Below are 18,382 nucleotides of genomic sequence, written 5' to 3'. Positions count from 1 at the left end.
CTTTGCCGCAGAGAGAGAGGTGGCGGAGTGGAAGGAAAGAAGAGAGAAGCGTCGGCCGGCGATGATGGCGATGGGATAGAAAACGCAAGAAACAAGGCAAAAGAAAAAAAAAGCAATGCAGTGGTGACTGAACCGCTTCTCTTACTTCCATGCGAGAGGAAGAGAGAGAGAGAGAGAGTCACACACACACACACACACACACACACTGCCTCACGCTCGCTGTGGCTGCTGCGCGGTGCCGCACCGCCTCTTTGTTGTGCCCACACACATGCGCCCAGTACAACGCCCTCAACCCCCTAGACGTGCTGCAATTCTTTCTCTTGCCCCCACGATTGTTGTTTTCTTTTTTTTTCGCCTTCCCACCCGGCCTCTTGGGTTTCCCCTGCCACGTATTTCTTCTTTAGAGGCTTGGGGGCGCGCCGAAGAGCGCTACACAAATATATATAGAAAAAGAGAGGAAGAGATAGAGGGCGAGGGAGGATGTCGGGGAAGCCATGCGTGGGGGTTCCGTCGTACCGCGGCGGCTACGTCTCTCCCGCGGGGGTCAGGGTGCAGTACAGCAGTGACTGGGTGAAGCAGCACCCGCTTGAGGGCGACGGGCTGCGGCCGCTCCTCTACATGCACCTGTGGAAGAAGAATAAGGGGAGCGAGAGCCGACTCAAAAGCGTCCGTCTGCCGGACACCGTCGTGTACGAGCACAACTTCCCCCGCGCCTGGTACACCTACGACGGGGAGGCGCGGGAGATCAACAAGCACCCGGGCAAGATGCTGGACGCCCAGTCCATCTATGAGCACTTCAGCCACTCCACACCCGACTGCGATGTGGTGGCGCAGTTCCTCACCACCTGCGCCCAGGACAACCCCGCCCTCGCGCCGGAGTCTGGGCTCCTCAGCTACGTGGAGTACTTCACGGCGGAGTCGCTCCGTGAATTCCTCTTTGGCCACGATCGCAAACCGGATGGAATTCTGCAGAAGTTTGTGTTGCCCAAGGGGGATCTGACGCTGCGAAAAAATTCGCAGCTGCAGGTGATGTGGTCGCCGCTGATGACGGTTGTGTACAAGCGGACAAACAAGCAGCGGTTAGGCGACTTGCACCTTCCCGCCCACGTGCGCGCGGCCACGTTTGACGGCGACTGCCACCTGAGTGAGTTGTCGCTCATCGCGGACGAGTCCAAGGCGAGGCTGGAGTCCCTCTGCCGAGAGGTGGTGGACCACGTCTTCTTCACCGACCGCAAATTGATCACCCGCATCGTGCTGAACTTCAAAATTGACGACGCCAATAGACCCTGCCTGCTCTGGTGCAGCTCTCTGCGTCTCTCGGGCGACCGACTGAACCCGCGAAACCTGCAAGTCCCTGTGGCACTTTCCATGCAAGTTGAGGTGCTAAATGACGGCTCCTCCACGCGGGATCGCATGAGGAGGGGGCGAGCGCGACAGCATCAGCTGTTTTTGATGGACAAGCAACTCTTCGAGCTCTCGCGCGACTACGAATTTGGCCACCACTGCAACTCCTCCAACGTCCGTGAGGCAAAACTCCTGGGCCTCGTGCCGCACCGTGGGGCCTCCCGTCGGGCCTACTCACGAAGAGGTTTACCGCGGCAGAGTCCGCCCCATCCCTTTCAGGAGGCCATGCGATACTTTGGGACCGCCACCCCGGCGGCGCGCGATGAGGCTTCCTCCCGCCGCAGCGTGTCTTCAGCGCAGCAGCAGCAGGAGCGGCAAAGCCGGTCCTCTCATGGATCGTTCCGTCAGGAACAGGAAGCAACAGATGACTCGGAGTATCGTGTTAAAAGTGAGCTCACTGCCATGGCGCTTGACGCATGGTACAGTGTCTATTCTTCCACGCTGTCGGAATACCCAAGCCACATGCCAACGAAGGATGTGACGCTGTCGGAGCCCCTCGTGACGGTGCTGCAGCCCGCGGAGCTCGACCGTCTGCTAGTGATCCTTGGCCTCGAGCCGAACCCATCCTCCGATGAACCTCGGAGGTTCAGTGTGAAAACGGGTCTTATTGGGCCCGGGCGGCGCTTTGATCGTCCACTGGCCAACGCAGAGCGTGATGTAAGAGACTACTTTGATGAGCTTTTTGCTTCCAGGGGGGCAGAGATTACGGCGCAATGCCTAGACAATGATCGCTGGGTCTGGTGAGGTATACTACGCCCGACACCCACACCCCATGTCAACAAGTATTGTCTAGGTCGCCTTGGGCACTGCCTTCCCGCCGGCTATAGAATCCTGCCGACGCTTTGCTTCTGTTTGGAGGCAAAAAAACAACAACAACAAAGGAGGGGATGTGCCTTATTTTGACGCGTCGAAGCGTAACCTGTATGTTGCGCGGTGTGCTTTCCTTGTTTTTCTAGCTCAACTTTTATCCCTTCTTTTTTTTTTCCGTTCTCGCTCTCGCTCTCTCTCTCTCGTTCTCTCTCGTTCTCTCTCTGTTGCCCTCGCCTTCCCCCACCCTTGTATTTGGCGGCTTGGATGGGGTACGCCTCTGCGGTGGGTTAGAGGGGGCACTGTTGGTGGCGGCACGCGCGTTGCTTCATGTTAGGCGGCCCTGCGGGGCTACCGGAGAACATCATCCGCGGGAGCACCACCTTCTGCCTGACGCATGTGGGCGATCGGGCATATTACATCCCGCGTGGGTGCACTTTGGAGGACCGGCTCTCCTGCTGGCGCGTCAAGGCCGACCGTGAGACAGGACGCATCTTCTTCGTGAGCTGTGGTGGGCTGGGGAGGCGCTGGACGCTGCCAGACGCGCCCGCAAGTAACTGCGGCCTGCCCACGGAGGCGCCGTCAGGCGGCCCGCGATGCCGCTCGTCTTCGTCGGGGCCATCGCCCAATGCGAGGCGCGTCGCCGGCGAGGACAACATGGCCGTGCTGGAGGCGGCAGCAAGGCCCTTGGCGGGGCTGAGCACGAGGGCGCAGCACAGCCATGGCGACGAGGCAATATTATCGTTGCCGTCGCCGTCGCCGTCGCCGGGCAACGTGTATCGTGGCGCGAGGGAGCAAACCCCCCCGCCGCTGGACTCCGTGAAGAGTGGCGTTGCCGACATTTACCTTAACGACTTTGCTTACCTGCGGTCATTCGACGCGGAGGTACACGCCCCGGCGTCTGCTGCGACGACGCTGCGCGGCAAGCCAGCTGCTGTCGGCGTGCCCCGCGAGGGCGGAGGCGCTGAATCCGCCCCGCTTGAGGCGCAGCTGCGGAGACGAATTGAGGACTACGCTGAGGAGGTCGCCACACTGCGCCAAACTCTGGAAGAACAGGAGCGCCTCTTGATGGAGAGGGATTTGGCTCAGCTGGAGCTGGAAGAGCGCATGGTGAACATGCGACTACACATGATGGAGGCCGTGAGCGCACACCGCAAGGCCATCCCTTTGCAGAAGCCATGACGAGACTGTGTCTGTGTGGGTTCTGCTTTGCTGGAGACGGCGGAAAAGCTTTTTTTTTGTTGTGTGTGTGTGCGTGTGTGCGTACGGTACGTCTCTGCCCTCCTTCTCCGGTTAAGCAAAGTTCATTATTATTATTATTTTTTTTCTTTTGCTCGCGACCCTTGCCCCTCTTGATCGTTCTGGTTTCGTGCGGCGTTCACTCCCACCCACACGAAGGAGCGTTACGCGCACAGTTTTTTTGGATGCTGGCGTCGAGTGGCACCGCGGGCTACCACCCCTCCTACGCCCTGCGCACTGCGGCGGAGTTCGAGGAGCCGCGGGTGCGGGTGCAGGGGTACACGGAGCCGAGGCTCACCCGCGTGCAGCACTCCGCCGTCGTTTTGGGGGTGTCTGCCGCCACCGCCTTGTTGAAGCGTCCGCTCGTCAAAATGGACGCCTTCTATTTTTTAAGCGACGTGCCAGGGGAGTCGAACCGTATCTACGCCTCGGACAAGCGGGCGCAGTTCTTCCGCACAATATTCAGTGTCCGCTGGTTCTCCGGGCAGCCGCTGCTGTGGAGCATGTTGGAGTACGTCTTCCTCCTCGCCAGCTTCACGTGGCTGCGCGAGAGGCTGCCGTGGGGCGGTAACACCCTGCGAGGGTTTGCCGCCGGCGGCCTCGCCGGCGTGATGTACGCGGCGGTGCGGCACCCGTACGACGTGCTGCGCACCACATCCGAGGCCGTTGGGGGACCCAAGAAATTCAAGGGCGTGGGGGATGTCGTGAAGACGGCCCTGCGAGAGAAGCCCTCCGTGCTGCTTGGCGTCTACCGTGGCGTGACGGCCGTGGCCTGCGGTCGGCTGGTGCAGTTTGGCGCCCAGTTTGGGGTGTACAACGCGACACGCTACGACGGCGTGTATCACCACACCTGCATGCTGTTTCTCTACTGCCACCTGGGTGCCGTGCTGGGACTTTTTCTGCAGTATCCCTTTCTATCCGTTAAGCAGCAGCTGCACCTGCGCAACCAATTCACGCGGGGCAGGCCGCACACGTATCGGTCATACATTCGGGAGGTGCGGGCCCGGCACGGCATCACCAAGGTCTTTGATGGCTTTTTCACCAGTCGACCCATGCTCAACGCAGTTCCAGCGGCCCTGTTGATGACGCTCTACGACGTGTGCACGCGCAGTTACACGGAGTTTATACACCCCGAGCTGCGGAAGCTGCACGCGGAGGTGGATCAGCCGATTTTCAGCGCCAGCGGCGCCAGCTACGCGAGCTCGCTCCCAGCGTACGAGTTTGCAGGAAAGTGAGATATCACACTGCGGCGTAGCGAATGTTGGGAGGGTGGGGGGTGTTGGGCAATGTCGGCGGTAGAAGTGACGTTGAGGCACCCCAATTCTCTCTCCCTCCCCCTCTTCTTCTCCCTTACACACCCACACCTGCCCTCTAGCTGCGCCCTTTTCTTATTGTCGTCATTGGTCCCCTCTTGTCCGTTTCAATTGATTCGCGGCCTATTTTTTTTTTCGATTGCTTTCGTTTCTTGCCTTCTTCTTCCTTTGCGTGTCTGTGTGTGTGGGGGGCGGGGATGGGGCTGGGCGGGGGGAGTGAAGTTGCGTGCAGGGTGCCTGCTGCCGTTGTGGGCCTCGCGCCGCCGCGGAAAATGGATTTCCTCAGGCGGGCCTTCGCCGAGACTAGGCTGCGGTATCACGTGTCGAAGGTCATTTTCGCGGAGAGCGCCTCTACCGGGAAGCTGTCGAGGGAGTGCCTCTCGCTGGTGGAGGAGCACCCCCTTGTCGTGCTGAGCGTCCTGCGCGAACACCTCCACACGGGCTCCCCGCACGCGTACGCCTACCTGCATCTGCTTGAGAAAATTGTGGACGCCTGCAGCTTCTCCTTCCACGCAGCGATGTCGGCCGACCACGCACTTCATGAAAAATTAGTTAAACTCGCCGTTGCACGAGCGGAGGGCGGAGAGAGGCGAAAGGTGCGCCGTTTGGCGCGTCTGACCTTGCTGGAGTATTCGCGCATGTTCGTCGACGTTCCCGAGCTGCAGAGTCTGGCGAAACTTGCGGGTTTGGTGGAGAAGGTGACCGGCAAAAGTCTGATGCGGGCCCTTGCGGTGGAGAGCAAGAAGGTTGCCTTCGTTGATCCGCGGCCGGAAGACATCATTTTAATTAGTCCCGTGGAGGTGCCTGTGAAGGCCGTTCCATCGCCGCAGCGAACATCGACGGCGTGGTCCTGCCACATTTGCACGTACGTGAACAGGCCACAGGCGACGACGTGCGTTGTGTGCAGGACCCCGAAGACGACGCGCGCCGCCTCCCCGCCGGTCCACAAGTCAAAGGCCGGGAATTCCGTCTCCGCGGCGGAAATACTTAGCGGGACTGTATGTCATGAGAAAAGTAGTGCTGGCGCAACTACTCCTCGGGCCCCAACCGGGGAAGGCGCCCGCGTGCCGAGTCCAATCCGAAGCGGCAAAGGGAATGAGGCGAAAGGGGAAACTTTGGCGAAACGTGGCGCACCTGCCGCGGAGAATCAAGCCTGACGCCTCTCAGGCAGGGGCGCCATTATTCTTCCTCCCGCAGTGATTTCCCTCTCACTCCCCCCTCTCCCCCCGCGGTTTTCTTTTTCTCTCTCTATCTCTGTGTACGTGTGTGTGTGTCAGTGTGTGTCAGTCTTCCGGTTTGGCAGTGGACGGAGTGGTTCTGTCCGCCCTTGGTGCAGCGGCCTTGATTAGTTCTGCCGCAAAACTTGGACGCCTGCTCGCGTCCGCAATTTCTCCTCTGCTCGGACCCAAACACTCCCACTCCTCCTCCTCCCTCGTCCAGCGGCTCTTGCCGTCAGCTGCGTGCTTGTTGCGGGTCCGCGGCGTTGGCCGCGGAGTCTGTTGTGTGGGTGAGGCTGGGAGGCACGCGAGTGCGCGGGACGTCACGGCATGCCCCCGCCCTCTTGGGGGGAGGCGACGAGTGCGCCTCTCCTCCTCTTGTCATCGCCGCTCAAGTAGCTGAAAGGGGGCCAGACACGCAGGCAAAAAATATATATATATATATACTAGAACTGGAGGAAGCGAGTGAGAGTGGGGTGGGGGCGCAAGAGGGAGCGTTGCTGAACGATGCGCCTCACTGCGCAGGAGGCAATCGCGTATTTGCGTCCGTTTGTCAGGGACGACGGCGGCCCGAGGTTTTACGTGGTTCCGGAGCCCACCGCCGCCGCCGCCGATGCCCAGGCGCTGTCTTTCATGGAGCGCTGCTGGAACTCGGCGGTGGAACACGCTGCGGATGCCACTGCGTCGGCCTCAAGCGGAGTTGTGTCGTCCAGCGGTCTCGCCAATGAGCACAGCGACACGGCAGCAGCTGGAACTCTACCCGTGGAAGCCCCCCAACTACCCCCAGTCAATTTTCCAGAAAATGCCTCAGTGGTGTTTTACGATGCCCCCTCGTTTGCATCGCCGATAACGCCTTCGGCGATTCCAAGCGATGCAGGGTATTTTTTCTCTGCGGCTGTTGTTCCTGCGGAGCAGAATACGGATGGCCGGCGTGGCCGCAACGGCATAGCGTGGGTTGTTTTGTGACTGGTTGCAGCGGGGGCCCTTCCTCTCTCGCTTTTACTCCTCCTCCTCTGCAGACTGGTCGTAGCTATATACATATATATATATATATATACGCATGCATGCACCTGGGCACCTTCCTGTCTCGGAGCCACTGTGAGAGTGGAGCAAACGGGACACATGCACTGCAAGAGGGTTGCGGCCGAAGTGTTTTACATCCTTCCACCAGATTTTATTTTCTCTAACTTCTTCCTCATGCCCCATTTATTTTTAATTTGTAAATACATTTTTTATATGCTGCTTTTTGGACTTTTTGTTGGGTGCGTCCGCTGCATCTCTTCGCCCGCGTTTGTTGAAGTAGGCGAAAAAAGCGAAAGAAGAAGAAGAAAAAAGGAGACGCAAAAAGGGGCCGCGGAGGATGCAGAAGGGGGCGCGTACGGTCCCCATGGGCGTCATCACCGCGGAGCCGCTGCATGCGGCCTCAAAGAAGTTGAAGTTCGCCACGCGGGTCTCCACGTTGGGGAAGACGGCGCCCCGCAAGTCGGCGAAGAAGAGCGAGCCGGTGGGGCTCAAGACGGGCGGCAGCCAGAGCGGCATGGTGTTCAACAAGGGCTTCGGGCAGCACATCCTGAAGAACCCCCTCGTCATCACCGCCATCGTCGAGAAGGCGGCGATTAAGCCCACCGACGTGGTGTTAGAAATCGGCCCTGGCACGGGGAACCTCACCGAGAAGCTGCTGCAGGCCTCGAAGCGGGTGATTGCCTTCGAGGTGGACCCCCGCATGGTGGCGGAGCTCAACAAACGCTTTCAAAACACCCCGCTGGCCTCGAAGTTGCAGGTGATCCGGGGCAACTGCCTCGACCACGAGTTCCCCTACTTTGACAAGTGCGTGGCGAATGTGCCGTACGCCATTTCCTCCGCCCTCGTCTTTAAGCTGCTGAAGAAGCCGACGTTTAAGTGCGCTGTGCTGATGTTTCAGCGCGAGTTTGCCCTGCGCGTCTGCGCCCAGCCCGGCGCCGAGGCGTACTGCCGTCTCTCGGTCAACGCCCAGCTGCTGGCGCGCTGCAGCCACCTGATGAAGATCAGCAAGAATAGCTTCAACCCCCGCCCAAGGTGGAGTCCAGCGTGATTCGCCTCGACCCAAAGCACCCCGCGCCGGATGTGGACTTTGAGGAGTGGGACGGACTCGTCAAGTTTATTTTTAATAGGAAGAATAAGAAGGTGTCCTCCATCTTCCGCACCAAGAACGCCGTTCAGACCTTGTATGAGAAGTACTGCAGCTATCAGAAGATGGAGGGGGCCACCAGTGCAAAGAGCCTCGCTGAATTCAAGGAGCACTTAGAGACGGTGATGCAGGACCCTGTGTTTGACAGCCGGGCACGGGTTCTGGACCAGGAGAGCATCACGAAACTGCTCTGCCACTTCACGACGAATGGCATTCACTTTGTTTAGAAGGAGGAGGAGAACAAGCAACACCAAAAAGGAAAAATATTAAAATAAAAATAAAAGTCATGGATGCTCCCATAGGAGCTGTAGTGTTAATTGGCCCCCCAGCACACCTGCTGGGGTACTTCTTGCTGCATTCTTCACGGGAAAAGAAAAGAGGAGGAGCGGCGTGCATGACATACATTCATGCGTACTTTGTGACATGCATGGGAAGAACATAAACACGTGTAATACCGCACTGTGTGTCTGTGTCAGGTCTCAGTTGATGCTAAAAAATATCACTTTGAAGTAAACTTGAGTAGTAAGGAGAACGTGAATGCTCCTGCTGGCGTTACGAAGCCGATTCCTTTACTCTCTGTTGCATCGTGTCTTTCCCCCCCCCCTCCCTCCTTTCTTGCACTCTCCATCTCGCCGAGTGTCTCCTTGTCCCACGGGATAATTTTTGTTTTCTTTTCTGTTCTTTGGGTGGCGGTGGCGGTGGTGGTGGGAAGAGAGAAACGGTGTGTACTCAAGCATCTACTCTAAATGCTGCGCCATAGGTGGGTTGCCCCCGCAGTGAGCCAGCGCTTCTCCCCAGTGCAGCTGTCGAGGCGCCAGTTTACGGATAAAGTCGTGGTCGGGTCGTGCGCCGCGCTTTCCACAAGCGTGACTATTCTTGGCATCTTCCACCTCATCGTAACACCCGTGAGCCCAACGATTGCGGCCGCGACTCTCTCAGCGGCCGCAGTTAGCGGGGCGCTTGTTGTCTTTGAGGGCGGAAGTAACGAGGGGGGCACGACGTTCGGCGCGGTCCTTGGCGTGTTCTTCGGCGCAATGGGGGGCTACTACGCCAAGTCCTCCAAGGAACCGTGGCGGAAGTGAGAGATCTAGCGGGTAGACCTTTGGGCGTGTGTGTGTGTGTGTGTAAATCCCTGCAGCGAGGATTGGGTGACTGCGGGGGGAGGGAGCCGTAAGAAATTCCCGGTAAGAGGGCGGAGGACCGCTACGACGCAACTGCGTCGTCGTCGTGGTCGGTGCCGATGCCTTTTTTATTTTTATATTTCTATTTAATCCCCTTTTCTACTTTCCGACCCTTCGCTCGCCGCTTCCCTCTCCCTCGCAGACGCGCAGAACAGGCTGCACAGCAGCGTGGCCTCGATGCATGCAAATGTACTTTTCTCTCTGTGCCTACTTCCCCCTTTTTGTAAAAATAAACAAATAAATGTTTTTATGCATTTATGTGCGGTTGTCCTCCCGCTGTGATTGCCCGCCGCACAGTGTCGGTTTTTCCTAGCCGTAATACCCACACGCTCCTCACCGCTGCTGCCGCCCTGTGGTGTGGGGGGTATGCTGCGACTGAGTCGCCTGCACAAGACGGCGCTGCCGAAGCTCGTCAATGAGGTCCGCCGCACCCCCGCGTACCTGCGACACGCCCCGCCGGGTTTATACGTCACGTGCGACTTCGAGAAGGCTGCGCGGCACACGACGCTGCTCGTGGATGCCTCAGCCGAGGGTGAACCACCGCTGACGAGTGGCGTCTACGTTCTTGCCTCTACAGGGGGCGACGACCTCGACTTTCAGCAGGCGCAGAGCGTCCTCGTTGGTCTCCCAGGCGCGCAGGACGCGACGCAGGCCTCGCGCTTCGTGGACGCCGTGCTGCGCCCCGCCCTAACACGCAGCGGCATGGCAATCCCGTTTGAAGGCATCCGGACAATCGTCCTGCCCGAGCTGCACCCCTTCGTTGCGCACACCGTCACGGAACTCCTCTCGCGCCTGCCGCAAGTAAAATTTGCGTGTGGCCCATTGATGACCGCGTTTCTTTCCGACGCCAACTTCTTTACGGGCGTGCGAAAGTCCCTGTGCGAGAACGACGCACATCTCCACGCAAAGTCGATCACATTTGCCGATGTGCCGCAGAAAAACCTCCACCCACTAGAGGACGGCTCGGCGGTGCCAGTCTCCGGCGAATGTCGCCAGCTACTCATGGCGACGGGCGACCTCTCGCACGCGCGCGAGAGGTGGCGGCGGGACCGACGGAACAAGCTGAAGCATTTTGAGTCGTACCCACTCTTCTTGTACGACCCGGCCTTCTGCGCGATGCTCGCGCCCCCTTCTGCCGGTGTGCACTTTGATTGGCTGCCGTTTGTCGTCCACGAGGCAGACGCCGGTGCGCTTCTACCGCTGCCGGATTTTTTTTCCCTCCAGAAGCCCGGTGGATCTCCCCTTCTGGAGGTCTGGAGGCTCCGTGAGCAGGCGCACCAGGTGGCAACGGCGCTGGAGAAGTTTCCAGAGACGCAGCGTGTGCTGACTGCGTGTTACGGCGAGGTCTCCGGTGGCGCCGACGGCTACCTGGCGCGGCTGCAGCAGGCAGTGCAGAAGTTGGAGGAGCTGCGGAGTCGTCTTGGCCGCCGTCTGGCCACCGACGCCACGCGGGACACGGAGAGGTGGGGCGCCATTCTGGAAGAAAAGGTCCTGAAGGAGGCCGTTTTCACGAACACGGCGGAGACGCCGACGGCGGCGGAGGTGCTTGCGGAGTACAGGCGCTGGGCAAGCGCCGCCTTCTTGGGAAGGCTCTCGCGCGCGCTCGCGCTGGCCGCCGCCACACTCCCCCCTGATGCCCTGCCGGAGGCGGCCAAAGAGGCGGCCCCGTCGCCGGCGGCGGCGACGGACGAGGACGGGGCGGCCGGCGTGCAGCTGCTGAAGCGCCACTTCGAGGGGCGCGGGATGGCCTCACTCACGCCGGTGCTGGAGCAGGAGGAGATTGACGTCTCGGTGTTCCTGGCAATGAGCCAGGAGGACTGCAAGAGGGTGTTTAGGGCCACCTTTGGCGTGGTCAAGAAGATGGAGCTGCTGCAGCAGGAGCTCCGCTCGTCACATTAATGCAAGGCGTGGGGGAAGGGAGGAGTAACGCAAAGAGACCAAAGATAAGAGGAAGAAGTGGAGAAAAGTGAGTAGGCAAAAGCTGCAGGATGACCTTCGTACGTTGCCCCCCCCTCTGGGTGGGGTTGGGTTGGGTGGGAAACAAACAGGCAAAACAGCAGCAGCAGCAGCAGCGGGCTCTTTGTGCATCTGTGGAAACGGCTCGGGGTGTCTCACATGCACCCCTGGTCGAATTTTTCTCAGCCCCTTTCATCTTGCGCCGAAGAGAAGGAGCTCAAGTTTGATGAAGCGCGCCAGGAGTCCATCACCACAGGAGTTACGAGCCAGAGCCTTGCCAAATTCTTTGCTTAGTGAGTGGAAGCTTCTTCACGGCTCCGTTTTGGCGTTGTTGCCGTCTGCCGATGCGGTGCGGCGCTCGCTGTTTGGCGTTCCTGGAAAGGGCCTGCACCTCAAGGTGGCCGCCTTTGACTTGGACGACACACTCATTCTGCCGCGGAGCGGGGCGGTGTTTCCTCGCGACAGCCCCACGGACTGGAGGTGGTTGCTGCCGGTCGTGCCGCAGTACCTGCGGCTGTTGTACGATGCGGGCTTCATGGTTGTCATCCTGAGCAACCAGGCCGGTATCGGGGGGAAGGCGTGGAATGAGAAGAAGGCGGAGAGCGTCAAGCAGAAGATTGTCAACATGAGCGAGGCACTTGCGCTGCCGTTGACCGTCTTTCTTGCCACGAAGGAGGACGTCTGGCGCAAGCCGAACGTGGGAATGTGGGGACTGCTCCAGGACCACGCGAGTGCCGCCGTGTCGGAGAAGCTGCTTGTGGCCCGCGACCCTCCTGGGTGCGCCCTCTACGTGGGAGACGCCGCTGGGCGCAAGACCCCCACCTTGGCGGGGCGAAAGAAGGACTTTAGTTGCTCCGACCGCAAGTTTGCCTTCAATGCCGATGTGCCGTTTCTTACGCCGGAGCAGCTCTACCGCTGCCCGCCGACGGAACTGTTTGACGGCGACGGCGCCAGCGCGCCAAAGGCAGCGGGGAAAGTCATCTCCAAGCGTCTCCTAGCGGCGGCGGCTGCACCGTGCGAGGTGGACTGGGGCGGCCTGGGCCCCAGTGAGCTTGAAAATCTGCCGTCGTCGTACGAACACCTCACGCTTCACCGCATCAACGCGGAAGGTGAGCGGTGCAGCTTTGCGACGTCCGCCCCCGCGGTGTTCCACAGGACGGCGCAGGAGATGGTGATATTCGTGGGATACCCTGGCTGCGGCAAGACGACGTTTTTTAGCCGCTTTTTACGGCCGGCTGGCTACATCCACATTAACCGCGACACCCTCAAGACAAAGGCGAAGTGCTTGTCGGAGTCCGCAAGGTGGTGGGACGCCGGCAAAAGTGTTGTCGTGGATAACACAAACCCGTCGCATGCCGACTGTATGGAGTTTATCGCTCTCGTGCGGCGTTCGTGTCCGGGACGGACGCCACTGCCGGTACGCGTGTTTGTCTTTCAGGCCTCGAAGGCGTTGGCGATGCACATGTCGAACGTTCGTGCCCGGCTTGGCCTTTCGCCGCCCATCGGCCGGATTGCGTACAACGTGTTTCAGTCAAAACATGAGGCCTGGACACCGGCATCCGTGAAGGCGGCGAATGTCGAGGAAGTGCTCGAGATACCGCCGGTGGCCTGCTTCGATGGCCTGCAAGAGGGCATGCGGCGGGAGTTTTTTTTGCTGTCGTGAGGAGATCGCTTGTCAACAATGTTTTGTAGGGCCTCATTCCCTGCGTTCTTATTTGTGTAGATTTGCACATCTACAGGCATTTGTCTTGTGGTCTTGCTTCCTCTGAGGTTCGCGTTTTTTTCTTTTATCTTGTTTTTTGTTTTCTTCTTTTCTGTCGGCCCAGCGGTGCAAGATCGTCAGAGTTTTTTTTTTTTGTTGTTGTTGCATTTGACCGCTGCCAACGCAGAAGACGCGATAAGGTAAAGGTCGAAAAGGAGGAACGGGAGCAACGGCCAGCGCCACAGAAGCGAGAAGAGAGAAGGAAGGAAGAGGCGAAATGCCACTGCGGGTGGGCTACATTGGGCTTGGCCTCATGGGGAGGTCGATGGCCGCCAACATCCTCAAGGCCGGCTTCCCGCTGACGGTGTTCAACCGCACCAGCGCGAAGATGGAGGAGTTGGTGCGGCAGGGCGCGCAGGCCGCGACCTCCCCGGCGGACCTCGCGTCGAAGGTGGACATCGTCATTACGAACGTCTCCGACTCCCCCGATGTCTACGAGTTGGTGTTCGGCAAGGACGGCGTCCATGTGGGCATTCGCGCGGGGAGCATTTTCATCGACAACAGCACAATCAAGCCGTCCACCGCCCGAGAGATCGCGGAGCGGATGTGGGCGGAGAAGCAGGTGCGCTGCCTCGACGCCCCCGTCTCTGGGGGCGACATCGGCGCCAAGAACGGCACCCTCACCATCATGGTCGGCGGGGACGAGGCGGCGGCGCAGAAGGCCCTGCCTGTGCTGCAGGCGATGGGCAAGAAGATCACGTACATCGGCGCCAGCGGGGCCGGGCAGGTGTGCAAGGCCGTCAACCAGATCATGGTGGCGGCGCAGATGGTGGCCATGGGAGAAATGCTCGTCTTTGCGGAGAAGTGCGACGTCGACGCCGAGCGAGTGATTGAGGCGGTCAAGGGTGGGGCCGCGCAGTGCTGGACGCTTGACGTGAAGCCCCCGCGCCTCTTTACCGGCAACCGCGAGCCCGGCTTTAAGGCCGCGCTACAGAGCAAGGACCTCGGTATCGTGATGGACACCGCCAAGGAGTTCGGGGCGCCGCTGCCGAGCACCGCCGTCAACGCCCAGCTGTTCCAGTCGATGGTGCAGAACGGCGAGGGCGACAAGGACAACTCAGCGGTGCTCGGTGTGCTGGAGCGCCTGGCGAACTGCCACATCAAGGAAAAAGCAAACACAAACTGAGGAAGGTTTACTTTTTTTTTTTACGTCTTGTTTACCATTTATTGATCCAAAATTTTCTGGTTTTTACCCGTCCGTTTTGTTTTGCTTCCTAACCCTAACGCGTGCTACACCGGCGGTTCTGCGTGTGTGGTTGTGTGCCGTGCAACACACGTTTCCGCCGCAGTTGATAAAGCGAGGAGCTGTTTTTTTTTCTTTTATGTTCATGATTTTTGCCGCTGCCTCTGTGTGTGTCTGTGTCTGTGTCCGTGTGTGTCGGCCTGAAGCGGCTGCGGGGTGCATGTGCTGTTTCACGACGCAGAGGCCTTCGTCCCCCCTTCGTTTTGGCTGTTTCTAGACACGCGCACCTGCTCATGCACGGCTGCCCTCGAGGCGAGGAGGGGTGACTTTGCCGCCGCAGACTCACTTGCTGCCCTGCCGGGGCTCGACCGTTACACGGCGTCGCAGTTTGCAGTTCGGGTGCCGTGGCCACGTCACCAGACGTGACTTCTTTCTGGAAGGCCACTGCGTGGGTGGTTTAGTCGCGGATGGACGCGTCTTTCGTGCCTTCCGCGGCCTCTGCGAGGAGGACGCGAGGGCGCCCGGGGTGCGTCGACCCGCTCCCGGCAAGTATGCATCCCTGGAGGTGAAATACGGCGGGTTTCTGGTGGCGGCGGCGTGGCATGCCGAGGCAGCGAAGGGCGTGCAGGCGGCGGGAAGCGGCCTGGCGCCTACGCCTGATTGGGGTGGGGGGCGCCTCGGCGCGAGCAGAGAGGCTGCACGTCGTTGGTTTGTTGTGGCCCGACCGCACAGCGAAGGCGCGTGTGCATGAGGGGAGCAAACAACAGCCAGAACAAAGGGAGAGGAAAAACAATGCGTAACTGGTGCGAGTTCGTTGCCTACGTTGTCTCTCAGCGTGGGCGGGGCGCACGCACAACTCACGCAACCGCTTCCACCATCTTCTTTACGTTCCCGTCTAACTCCCTCGCCACCACCGCCGCCGCCTCCTTGTTGCCTGCCAAAACAAAAAAGGATACCAAGAAGGGTTGTAGTAGCTGCTGCTGCTGTGGAGGTGGAGGTGGCTGCCGGATGGCAGCCTTGGAAACGGAATCAAAGGCCTGGTTTGAGGCAGAACTGGATGCTGGCGATTGCGCCGCCGTGAAGCGGCTTTTCCTGGACCGGCAGGCACTCGAGGAGCGTGGAGGCAGCGAGTTTTCCCGACTGCTGTGGATGTGCCGCATCATTGCCGCGGACCACCGCGTGGTGTGGGAGCACCTTTCCCCCGCGTTTACGGAGGCCTTCAAGCGGCCCGTGGACGCTTGGAACGAGCAGCTGGCGGTGAAGGTTCTGCGACTGCGCATTGATCGCATGAAGGACGCCGGAGCCGCAGCTCGGCTGCGTGAGGCGCTTGACGAGCATATGACCACCGCCCTGAAGCCGGCCGCCACCACCCCACATGTTGGCCCGAAACCCGTCGTGCGGGGGGCCGAGGCGTCTCCCTACATTGTGCTCCCCGCCGCGCCTGGCGTGGAGGGCTCGCTCGTCTGCAACGCACCACTACCGGCGTTTGGTGATTTTCTGCGTGTACCTCGCGATCGCATGTTCTTTATCGACACCGTTGTGCAATACTGCGAGCTGGGGCGGGTGGTTCATGCCTCTGGCGAATTGTCGAGCATGATCTCCGGCGATGAGCCACTCCTCGTTCTTTGTCTTGTCTATGAGCGGTATGTGGCGGAGTCGTCGCACTGGGGCGACCTGCTGTTGTCGTGCCCCGGCGAATACCCCACCGTCCCAAGTTTCTGGGGCTGGGATGACCTCGCAGAGCTGGAGGGCCTTGACGTGCTGGATGACGTGCTGGCCAAGAAGGCACAGTTGGTGCAGTTTCACACGGAGACTATGGCGGTCTTGCCTATCGTCTATGAGGCTCTTGCGGGGAGCTGCCGACTTGGAAAGGAGGAATTCCTGGACTGCTTCTCGCTCGAGGCGATGATGTGGGCCCGCGCGACGTTTGACTCTCGCGCCTTCAACTTAAATGTGGATGGGCGCGTCGTACTTGCCTTGGTGCCCGTGGCGGACATGATCAACCACGGCAACCGCAGCGATGTCTTGGTGCGAAGGGTCGAACCCAACGGGGGGGATTTTGTGATGCAGATAGGGGCGAGCCTGACGGCGCAGGACGTGGGTCGCGAACTGTGGATGAGCTACGGCCCCCTGCAGAACTGGGAGCTGTTGCAGTTTTACGGGTTTGTCATGGAGGAGAACGCCCACGACAAGTTGCCGTTCCCCTCTGATTTCGCGGAGGGCGTCGTCGCCGACGAGTGGGACGAGCGGCGGGCGGCGCTGGTGGCGAAATACGCCTTGCACCTTGCGGGCCGCTGCTGGATCGGCAGTGACGGCCGCCCGCCGCCCGCGCTCGTGGCGCTGCTCCGCGTGCACTTGGCGGAGGCGGGGGAGTTTGACGGGTTGGAGCGGCACGGCCCATTTGCGTGTTTGAGCGCCGCGACGGAGGCGCGCGTCGTCGCCGCAATTGCCGAGACGGTCCGCTGCATCCTCGACCTCTCAGGCACGTCGCTGGCGGAGGATGAGCGGCGGTTGCGGGACGCCGGCAGCGGCGGCTCGGCCGCGGCGCACACTGACGACGGTGGCGGCCCCCAGCCACTTTCGCGCAACAAGCGGCTGGGCGTTCTGCTCCGCGTGGGGCTGAAACGCATCGCCCACCGCTCGCTGGAGTGGTGCGGGGCGGCCGCGGCCGCCATTGCCGCTCGGGCGGAGGCAGCGGCCGGCGGTGCCCGCGACGAGTAACAGCGGCCAACGTAAGACGCCGGTAAGAACGAAACGGGGCGTGTGTCTTCACGGAGGCTGCCGCGGCGGCCACGCCAACGCCGCTCCCACATTAAAAAAAAAACATTTTCGTCCCGCTCACGTGACGGCTCTGGTGGCTTTTTTTTTGTTGTTGTTGTGGTTCGGTTTCCCCCTTTCTCTTTAATCCTACACCCTTTTTTCTTTGCCGTTTTCTTCTCCCGCGTGTCCTGTGGCTTCCCTCCCCGCGTTCGGTCGCGAGGAAAGGAAGGGAAGATACATTTTGCAATCGACGCAGCGGTGGGAGATGCTGGAGATAAGTCTCTCCTACGGGGATCTTGCCACCCAGCCGCTCGCCTCCGCGGTGCCGGACCCCGCGCTCGTCGGCTCGCTCGACTTATCCGGCAACAACCTCAGCAAGGAAATGTTCATTGAGATTGTGGACAAGTACATTAGTGGCATGGCGAACCTGACGGAGCTGGACATCAAGGATAACAAAATAGCCCCTCAAGGCGCGGAGCATCTCTGCAACACCCTCATGAAGCAGTGCCGCAAGCTGAAGTATCTCGACCTGGGCGAGAACGGCATCCTTGACGAGTCGCTTTTGTACGTGGCCCACTTACTGCAAGAGCTCCGCATAGAAACACTCATCTTGCTCTCCAACCACCTCACCCACCGCGGCATACCAACTCTCTGCGACGGCATTTGCTCAAGTAGGCATCTTCAACAATTGTCGCTAGCATTAAACGTCCTCGGTGACCGCGGCGCCTCCATGATCGCCGAGGCCTTAACGGGGCATCCTTCGTTGCGCATACTTGACATCAGCGATAACCAGATTGGGGATGCAGGGGCGGCGAGTGTGGCGAGGTACCTCATTCTGCCATCCAACTCACGGCTGGAGTCGTTGAATCTTTCCATCAACTGCTTCGGTGACGTGGGATTCGCGGCCATCGCCGAGGCGGTGGAACAGACGCAGAGCAGTCGGCTGGTTCACCTGGACCTTGGCGCGAGCTGCCGGGTTGGACCCGCCGGGCGGCGGGCGCTGATTAAGTGCGTGTCGTCGATGAGGCACCTGCAGTCGCTGGACCTCTGCTCGTGCGAGCTCTCCGATGAAGAGACGCGGGACCTCGTGGTGGCGGTCGCCTCCCGCAACTGCGGTATTACGAAACTCGAGTGGTTCAACAATCCGGGGATGGAGCAGGGGACCGAGCGGGCGCTCGAGGAGGCGCTGGAGGCAAAGCGGGCCGCCTGCCGGGCCACGGCGGAGCGATGGCGCCGGGCGAAGCTTCTCTCCGGTGTTCTGCTGGGGGCCGCGCTGCTGGGGGGCGTCGCTGTTGTGCTCCGACGTAGGCGCTTCCGCTGAATTTCTTTGTAAAAAAAAAAAATGAACTGAACGAAAAAAAAAAAAGAGAACGGACAAAACCATGTCCCGTTT

At 60.1% G+C, this 18,382-nt stretch overlaps 12 protein-coding genes across 12 annotated transcripts, besides 14 other annotated features; all 12 read left to right on the top strand.

Moving 5' to 3' along the window:
• Positions 1-153: 153 nt before the first annotated feature.
• Positions 154-178: a microsatellite.
• Position 179: 1 nt separating this feature from the next.
• Positions 180-206: a microsatellite.
• A 274-nt stretch (positions 207-480) lies between these two features.
• Tco025E_01568 (uncharacterized protein) lies at positions 481-2,148 on the top strand (the record flags this gene model as incomplete). The annotated part of the gene is made up of 1 exon (XM_029368506.1): positions 481-2,148. The coding sequence occupies one exon, from the start codon at positions 481-483 to the stop codon at positions 2,146-2,148; it is 1,668 nt and encodes a 555-aa protein (XP_029231374.1).
• Positions 2,149-2,392: 244 nt separating this feature from the next.
• Positions 2,393-2,437: a microsatellite.
• Positions 2,438-2,541: 104 nt separating this feature from the next.
• Positions 2,542-3,393, top strand: Tco025E_01567 (uncharacterized protein; the record flags this gene model as incomplete). Its single annotated transcript, XM_029368505.1, has 1 exon — positions 2,542-3,393. The coding sequence occupies one exon, from the start codon at positions 2,542-2,544 to the stop codon at positions 3,391-3,393; it is 852 nt and encodes a 283-aa protein (XP_029231373.1).
• Positions 3,394-3,450: 57 nt separating this feature from the next.
• Positions 3,451-3,476: a microsatellite.
• Positions 3,477-3,517: 41 nt separating this feature from the next.
• Positions 3,518-3,541: a microsatellite.
• Positions 3,542-3,635: 94 nt separating this feature from the next.
• Positions 3,636-4,685, top strand: Tco025E_01566 (solute carrier family 25 (mitochondrial adenine nucleotide translocator), member 4/5/6/31; the record flags this gene model as incomplete). The annotated part of the gene is made up of 1 exon (XM_029368504.1): positions 3,636-4,685. The coding sequence occupies one exon, from the start codon at positions 3,636-3,638 to the stop codon at positions 4,683-4,685; it is 1,050 nt and encodes a 349-aa protein (XP_029231372.1).
• A 275-nt stretch (positions 4,686-4,960) lies between these two features.
• Tco025E_01565 (uncharacterized protein) lies at positions 4,961-5,920 on the top strand (the record flags this gene model as incomplete). The annotated part of the gene is made up of 1 exon (XM_029368503.1): positions 4,961-5,920. The coding sequence occupies one exon, from the start codon at positions 4,961-4,963 to the stop codon at positions 5,918-5,920; it is 960 nt and encodes a 319-aa protein (XP_029231371.1).
• Positions 5,921-6,018: 98 nt separating this feature from the next.
• Positions 6,019-6,047: a microsatellite.
• A 362-nt stretch (positions 6,048-6,409) lies between these two features.
• Positions 6,410-6,426: a microsatellite.
• Positions 6,427-6,487: 61 nt separating this feature from the next.
• On the top strand, positions 6,488-6,946 carry Tco025E_01564 (uncharacterized protein; the record flags this gene model as incomplete). The annotated part of the gene is made up of 1 exon (XM_029368502.1): positions 6,488-6,946. One exon carries the CDS (start codon positions 6,488-6,490, stop codon positions 6,944-6,946), a length of 459 nt encoding a protein of 152 aa, XP_029231370.1.
• A 65-nt stretch (positions 6,947-7,011) lies between these two features.
• Positions 7,012-7,037: a microsatellite.
• Positions 7,038-7,340: 303 nt separating this feature from the next.
• On the top strand, positions 7,341-8,051 carry Tco025E_01563 (ribosomal rRNA adenine dimethylase family protein; the record flags this gene model as incomplete). Its single annotated transcript, XM_029368501.1, has 1 exon — positions 7,341-8,051. The coding sequence occupies one exon, from the start codon at positions 7,341-7,343 to the stop codon at positions 8,049-8,051; it is 711 nt and encodes a 236-aa protein (XP_029231369.1).
• A 781-nt stretch (positions 8,052-8,832) lies between these two features.
• Positions 8,833-8,855: a microsatellite.
• Positions 8,856-8,893: 38 nt separating this feature from the next.
• Tco025E_01562 (uncharacterized protein) lies at positions 8,894-9,229 on the top strand (the record flags this gene model as incomplete). Its single annotated transcript, XM_029368500.1, has 1 exon — positions 8,894-9,229. The coding sequence occupies one exon, from the start codon at positions 8,894-8,896 to the stop codon at positions 9,227-9,229; it is 336 nt and encodes a 111-aa protein (XP_029231368.1).
• Positions 9,230-9,255: 26 nt separating this feature from the next.
• Positions 9,256-9,273: a microsatellite.
• Positions 9,274-9,694: 421 nt separating this feature from the next.
• On the top strand, positions 9,695-11,227 carry Tco025E_01561 (putative serine peptidase; the record flags this gene model as incomplete). The annotated part of the gene is made up of 1 exon (XM_029368499.1): positions 9,695-11,227. The coding sequence occupies one exon, from the start codon at positions 9,695-9,697 to the stop codon at positions 11,225-11,227; it is 1,533 nt and encodes a 510-aa protein (XP_029231367.1).
• Positions 11,228-11,382: 155 nt separating this feature from the next.
• Positions 11,383-11,401: a microsatellite.
• Positions 11,402-11,510: 109 nt separating this feature from the next.
• Tco025E_01560 (putative polynucleotide kinase 3'-phosphatase) lies at positions 11,511-12,947 on the top strand (the record flags this gene model as incomplete). The annotated part of the gene is made up of 1 exon (XM_029368498.1): positions 11,511-12,947. The coding sequence occupies one exon, from the start codon at positions 11,511-11,513 to the stop codon at positions 12,945-12,947; it is 1,437 nt and encodes a 478-aa protein (XP_029231366.1).
• Positions 12,948-13,061: 114 nt separating this feature from the next.
• Positions 13,062-13,098: a sequence feature (A-rich).
• Positions 13,099-13,263: 165 nt separating this feature from the next.
• Tco025E_01559 (2-hydroxy-3-oxopropionate reductase) lies at positions 13,264-14,172 on the top strand (the record flags this gene model as incomplete). The annotated part of the gene is made up of 1 exon (XM_029368497.1): positions 13,264-14,172. The coding sequence occupies one exon, from the start codon at positions 13,264-13,266 to the stop codon at positions 14,170-14,172; it is 909 nt and encodes a 302-aa protein (XP_029231365.1).
• A 216-nt stretch (positions 14,173-14,388) lies between these two features.
• Positions 14,389-14,425: a microsatellite.
• An 812-nt stretch (positions 14,426-15,237) lies between these two features.
• Tco025E_01558 (SET domain containing protein) lies at positions 15,238-16,950 on the top strand (the record flags this gene model as incomplete). The annotated part of the gene is made up of 1 exon (XM_029368496.1): positions 15,238-16,950. One exon carries the CDS (start codon positions 15,238-15,240, stop codon positions 16,948-16,950), a length of 1,713 nt encoding a protein of 570 aa, XP_029231364.1.
• A 304-nt stretch (positions 16,951-17,254) lies between these two features.
• On the top strand, positions 17,255-18,310 carry Tco025E_01557 (leucine-rich repeat protein; the record flags this gene model as incomplete). Its single annotated transcript, XM_029368495.1, has 1 exon — positions 17,255-18,310. The coding sequence occupies one exon, from the start codon at positions 17,255-17,257 to the stop codon at positions 18,308-18,310; it is 1,056 nt and encodes a 351-aa protein (XP_029231363.1).
• Positions 18,311-18,320: 10 nt separating this feature from the next.
• Positions 18,321-18,355: a microsatellite.
• Between the last annotated feature and the right edge of the window lie 27 nt (positions 18,356-18,382).

This window comes from Trypanosoma conorhini (assembly GCF_003719485.1).
Source record: "Trypanosoma conorhini strain 025E chromosome Unknown Tco_14.4_contig_00053, whole genome shotgun sequence".
Taxonomy (NCBI): Eukaryota; Euglenozoa; class Kinetoplastea; order Trypanosomatida; family Trypanosomatidae; genus Trypanosoma; species Trypanosoma conorhini.
This window is presented reverse-complemented; position numbering and strand designations above follow the sequence as displayed.